This window comes from Leptonychotes weddellii, chromosome 9, assembly GCF_054177405.1.
Source record: "Leptonychotes weddellii isolate Sample4059 chromosome 9, ASM5417740v2, whole genome shotgun sequence".
NCBI classification, from domain to species: Eukaryota; Metazoa; Chordata; class Mammalia; order Carnivora; family Phocidae; genus Leptonychotes; species Leptonychotes weddellii.
The window spans coordinates 65,797,388-65,804,126 of NC_138377.1; the positions used below are offsets into that span (position 1 = coordinate 65,797,388).

Genomic DNA, 6,739 nt, shown 5'->3' on the forward strand with positions numbered 1-6,739 from the left:
AAATCAGTCACTAACAAATTTTTAATGATCAACTTTATAGGTGTATATAATCCTTTTGTGATCCACTAAAAATTCCCATATCTTTTTAAACTTGTTTATATTAGATGACTTTTTATATTTGCTATCCTATCACAATTCAAAAACACAGTGCATAAACACCTTCACACTCTAAATCTCTGTAAAATGAAAATACTGCTAAGCCCCCAGGCAATGGTCTACTTTCCAAAGAAAGGCTCAGTGTGCTAGAATACCCGACAAGGAAAGGAGATGGTCCACTTCACAGATTCATAGTAACAAATATTGACTCTTGTTTGATTTTAGAAATTGCACTTAATTTTACATCTAGGTTTAGAAATGGAGCAGCAACACCAGTTTAGAATCTTTGACAGAATGAACCATCAAACTCTTAAAATTGTTATTCAGATCACAGAAAAGCTATGGCCTCAGGACCCTGGGGATTAATATTTCCAATGAGTTCTAAAAACATCTAATGATTTAGCGTCCTGAAATAACATGATTTACTAAATCATTTTGGCTTATTTGTTAAGAAAGTGTAGAAATACAGGGTGCCTGGGTGGCTCAGCCATCAAGCGTCTGCCTTCAGCTCAGGTCATGATCCCAGGGTCCTGGGATCGAGCTCCACATCGGGCTCGCTGCTCTGCGGAAAGCCTGCTTCTCCCTCTCCCACTCCCCCTGCTTGTGTTCCCTCTCTCGCTGTGTCTCTGTCAAATAAATAAAATCTTTAAAAAAAAATGTAGAAATACTACTGAACTGGAAACCATAAAACCTAATCAGGGTCCTTACTCTAACACTATACAGCTGTGGGACTCCTCTGTCATTTAACTCCTCTAAGGTTCATAGGAACATACATAGATGTAACATGCCATCATTCTGGGAGTTCCTATCACCCTAATCCATGAAGATTGCATCACTGTCCTGTTCCTTTCTCTTTGTGCCACACTCTTCTTTTTCTCTGCACTTTTTTTATTAAGAGGATTTAATGCATGTCAGAGCTACCTCTGGGTTATTAATGACTCAGAGTAAGTAGAAGTTCATCCAGTGAATACCAAGTTTTACACTTGGAGATCTAGGATAATGGCAGTGCCACAAGGAAGATGGTCATAACAGATCAGAGGCAAAAAGGAAGCCGTCCTATTAATCCTTACAGCTAAATGAGGAAAAACTTATTAAATGGGTGAAAAACTTGTTAAAGAAATGGAGGAAAACTTAACTGCACCTGGAATGATATCACACCTAATAAGGACAGTAGTACAAATAAAATTACATCCCATCCCCTCATTGCTCCCATTAAGATGGATCTAGGCACCTGGCTGGCTCGTCGGGAGAGCATGCAATTCTTCATCTCGGGGTTGTGAGTTCAAGCCCCACACTGGGTGTGGAGCTTACTCAAAAAAAAATGGAGGAAAGAAAAAGATGGATCTAAAATTTAAGGGCAAGATTAGGAAATACTATTCTCTCTAATTGAATACAACAAGAATTGGCACACAGAATTCCATGTGGACTGCAATTCCCTATCTACAGCAAATTTGGCCCAAAGAAATAACAATTCCTAGAGACTAATTCAGAGAACATCCCCTATTACAAACAGGAAAACAGTACGGAAAACAAATGAGGAAAAATGATTGGGGAAATTAAACTCAGGAAGAAAAGAATAAAACTTTGTCAAACTTTGTTCCACTACTTCCCAGAAGAAAAAAAAAATATATTGTATCTGAAGGCAAGGTTAAAGAATCCCCCTAGGTGAAGGTACTGTGTAATTTACCAGGCATAATTCATTAATACCTATCACAGCCTAAATTAAGTGTGTCCCATCAAATACCCTTTGCTCTGATTCAAAACTTAGAAATAGGGCGCCTGGGTGGCTCAGTTGGTTAAGCGACTGCCTTCGGCTCAGGTCATGATCCTGGAGTCCCGGGATCAAGTCCCGCATCGGGCTCCCTGCTCAGCGGGGAGTCTGCTTCTCCCTCTGACCCTCCCCCCTCTCATGCTCTCTCTATCTCATTCTCTCTCTCCAATAAATAAATAAAATCTTAAAAAAAAACAACTTAGAAATATGCATCTGATTCGTAATTTGATTTCCAGAGACCTTGATATTAGTAAGTGATTGCCGTGGGTAGTAAGCACACTGTTTCAGCCATGGGAGTGAGATCTCCCACGGTAAATTAACAAATTGGTTGTTTGATTTACAAGTCATTCTCTCAGGTATTGAATAATGTGAATTGGTTTCCGAGGGCCTGATTCCTCTAGGGAAAACTGACCAAATCAGGCTTCTAAATCTGCAGATTTAACATCAGACCTCTGTGACCCCAGAAAACTATAGCATCCCGTGACAACCACCAGAGAAACCACCTGAGCTCATTCAGGCCAGGACTGCTATTGAGGAATCATGAATGTCTCAAGGAACTTGTATGGGAGCTTAAACCCTCTGCAGTTTCTATAGCTGGGAGGTGAAGAGGCCAGTGTCTGTAGCCCTGGCATCCAGAAGAGCTCTGTGGTCGACTTTTTGAAGGTCAACCATCACTGATTTCCTGCAACTAAAAAATTTTTTTTTTAAATCACAACTGCCATTCTATTCACTTCAGGAAAAAAAAAAAAAACACGACATGGGTGGAAGGATTTACTGCTGCCTTTTTAAAGTACTATAAGAGATCGTTAAATAATAAGAGCTAAGCTTTGACAGGGCATGGATACAGAAGTTTTAGAGTTAAGTGTTTAATGTAAGGATTGAGTAGAACTACCCATTATTGGTAAGTTTTCCAGAATTGGGTCCAGAGTTTCATTCCCCATCCTCAGAACCTCAATAAGGAAATGAAAACCCAGTGGAGCTGTGAAACGTTCTCAGAACTAAGAGGCAAACTGATGACCCAGTTCCATTACAATATTCATACTTAGTGTTTCCAGCCAGCAGCAGGACCACATGTCCATGACATCTTACTCAAGGTTGCCACTTCCCTGCTCTTCACATTCATTTGAGCCAGAGCACAGGAGTGAAGTTAGAGGGAATCATTGATCAGAGAGCTCCTGACTTCTCTGTTAATCTTACTCCCTTCCTTCTGAGTGACAGGAATCATTCCAGAGCAAAATCAATCAATCTATCCATTTCAATTTCTTTAACATTTTACCTTAAGCCATGAGCTTAGATATTGGAAGATCATACAACTAAGGGGAGTTTTAAAAGGTCATTAATCAACCTTTTTCTTCAGGTGGTGAAATGCCAATCAAGAGGTTGGACCAAAAATTTAAAATAACTCCTCCACACTGAGAGCCCTACTCTAGCCATTTCTCCTCCTCTCTGTCATCCTTGCTTTTCCTCTCATCTCTGACATCTCACTACAGGCATCCCTCTTTGCTTCCTTTTCTCCTCTCTTCCTTTACCATATCCCAAGGCTACATTATTATATACAAAGACACTGAAATACATAGCACCAAGTACCAACCACAACTTTACTTATATGTTTACAGCCTCATGGGCATTCTCTTCCTTTTTTTTTTTAAGGTATGGGAGTGTTAGGTGTATGTGATGGAACACATACACCTATGTGTATGTGTAACAAAAGATTTTCTTTTCTTTTTTTTTTAAGATTTTATTTATTTATTTGACAGAGAGAGAGAGAACACAAGCAGGGGGAGTGGGAGAGGGAGAAGCAAGCCTCCTGCAGAGCAGGGAACCCCATGTGGGGCTTGATCCCAGGACCCTGGGATCATGACCTGAGCCGAAAGCAGATGCTTAACGACTGAGCCACCCAGGTGCCCCTCTTCCTTTATTTTTTTTAAGATTTATTTTTTTGGGGTGCCAGTTCTTCCTCACTTCCCTCTCACTTCCATGCTAACTCTTGTTTTGTCCATTCTCTAGGTAAGATCTCTCCAGAGGATGGAAAAAGTCAACAGCACATTGTTGACTGAGTTCATTCTCACAGGAATTCCCTACCCTCTCGGGCTAAGAACGTTCCTGTTTGTGTTCTTTTTGCTAATCTACATCTTGACTCAGCTGGGAAACCTATTCTAGTCACTGTCTCGGTGGACCCGCAGCTCCATGCCCGTCCCATGTACATCTTTCTTGGTGTTCTCTCCATCATTGACATGGGCATCTCTACCATCATTGTCCCTCGCCTCATGATGAACTTCACTTTAGGCATTAAACCCATCCCATTTGGTGGTTGTGTGGCTCAACTCTATTTCTATCACTTCCTGGGCAGCACCCAGTGCTTCCTCTACACCTTGATGGCCTACGACAGGTACCTGGCAATATGCCGGCCCCTGCGCTACCCTGTGCTCATGAATGGCAGGTTATGCACCATCCTCGTGGCTGGAGCTTGGGTGGCTGGCTCCATCCATGGGTCTATCCAGGCCACCTTGACCTTCCGCCTGCCCTACTGTGGGCCCAACCAGGTAGATTATTTCTTCTGTGACATCCCTGCAGTTTTAAGGCTAGCCTGTGCCAATACAACAGTCAACAAGCAGGTGACCTTTGTGGACATCGGAGTGGTGGTTGCCACTTGCTTCTCCCTGATCCTCCTCTCCTATGTACAGATCACTCAGGCCATCCTAAGAATCCATACAAATGATGGGCGGCACCGGGCCTTTTCAACCTGTGGAGCCCATGTAACCGTGGTCACTGTCTACTATGTGCCCTGTGGCTTCATCTACCTTCGGCCTGAAACCAACAGCCCCCTGGATGGGGCAACTGCCTTATTTCCCACAGCCATCACCCCTTTCCTCAACCCCCTCATCTATACGCTGCGGAACCAAGAGGTAAAGCTAGCCCTGAAGAGAATGATAGGAGCCCCCGGGACGAAGAGTAAGGTTTGGAAGTGTCTACAGTTTATTCTAATGCTTACATTTCAGTGAGATTTTTATTTTTTCTTCTTGTTTTTCTCTTTTATGTAGCCATATAATATCCATACAATAAGATCAAACACAGTTTTAAGTGAAATACTACTTTCTAGCAGTTCCTTGGTGTCCCCTTCAGATAAACAACTCTCAGCTGCTCCAACAACAGAAAGTGAGACCACAGTCACTCAGAAGATAACAAAAGCTGGCACACTTAGACATTCAGAGGATTCCTAGAACAAAAGCATCTAATGGGCTTTTCAGCTTCTAGGCTTACATTGGTCAAGCTTAAGATGGACTATAGAGCTTTTGATGGGAGAATGTTTTTCTGTTCTGTTCCAATTGGATATATACCTCAGGAGCTAGTGTTCGAAGAGAAACTATGGATGTCCTGCTGAGTGCGTGTTAACAGGCTGGCTCTGGGGACTTCCTGAAGCCATTATGTAATGTGGGGAGGAACTCAAGTGCTTACTCTACCTTGCCTTCTGAAGAAATAACAAACTGGTCCTTTCACAAACTGAACAAAATTAAACAATCCCTCTCCACAAAAAGGCAATAAAGTCTTTTCAAATGTCTCAATAATAAATTCCCCCATGCCTAGGGGTGCCTGGGTGGCTCAGTCGTTAGGCGTCTGCCTTCAGCTCAGGTCATGATCCCAGGGTCCTGGGATCGAGCCCCACATCAGGCTCCCTGCTCCACGGGAAGCCTGCTTCTCCCTCTCCCACTCGCCCTGCTTGTTTTCCCTCTCTTGCTGTGTCTCTCTCTGTCGAATAAATAAGTAAAATCTTAAAAAAATAATAAAAAATAAAAATAAAAAATAAATTCCCCCATGCCTAAAAGTAAAGTTCAATATTAAATTTTCCACTGGATGGCTCAGTCTGTGGGCATCTGCCTCTTGAAAGTTCTTTCCCTCTGCTCCTCCCCCCCACTCATGCATGTGCTCTCTCTCTCTCTATTTTTCTCTCTCAAATAAATAAATCTTTAAAAAAAGAAAATAAGGCAATTAATCAGGGCACCAAAATAATGTAACCAAATTTGTACTGCATATCAATTTAGATTTGTGAGCTTAACAAACTTTCATTAAGTTGGCCGGGGCCTAATCAATTTGGGTAAATTTTGTGCATTATCTCTTGTTTTAACCCTTTAGCACCTCCAATATTATCCTGTTATGATTCTGCCTCATTCTCCAGCTTTTCATATTGGATGGTTGCTTTATCCATGTGATCAAATCATGTCTAGAAAGCAAAGTCTCTTGGGCACAGTAGAAAATCAATAGTTTGGTCATGTAAATGTTCATTTCCAAAGGACTCAAGGTCACCTAATTGGAGACCAGAAACTAACCATTTACCCTTGGATGAAGTTGACTGACACAATTTCTCAATATTTTGTTCAGAAAACAAACAATATACTGGATATCAACTCCTTAAACTGGAACATTACTTATGACATATCTTAATCTTTCAAAATATTTAATAAATAAAATGGTTAAACCATGAATTACAAAAATAAACTTAAATCTATAGCTCATAAACCAAAAATAATTCTAAAGGCTATTGTACATCTTGTTTCTATTTTCCCAGGTGCTTAACACAATGCTATCATACCTGTTGTCTTAACAATTAACCAAATAACATTAAAAAGATCTGTAAGTGGGGTGCCTGGGTGGCTCAGTCGGTTGAGCCTCTGCCTTTGGCTCAGGTCATGATCCCAGAGTCCTGGGATCGAGCCCCATGTCGGGCTCCCTGTTCGGCGGGGAGCCTGCTTCTCCCTCTCCTCCCTGCTTGTGCTCTCTCTTGCTATCTCTGTCTCTCTTTGTCAAATAAATAAAATCTTTTAAAAAAATGATCCATAAGTATATAATAAAAATACAGATCAAAATGGAATGATT

At 41.4% G+C, this 6,739-nt stretch overlaps 1 protein-coding gene across 1 annotated transcript; it reads left to right on the plus strand.

Annotated features, from left to right (window-relative positions):
• Positions 1–3,656: 3,656 nt before the first annotated feature.
• On the plus strand, positions 3,657–5,920 carry OR10G3 (olfactory receptor family 10 subfamily G member 3). Its single transcript, XM_081829687.1, is given in 2 exon segments — positions 3,657–4,016; positions 4,019–5,920. Coding segments are annotated over 2 exon segments (975 nt in total). The 5' UTR covers positions 3,657–3,892; the 3' UTR covers positions 4,870–5,920.
• The last annotated feature ends 819 nt before the right edge of the window (positions 5,921–6,739 follow it).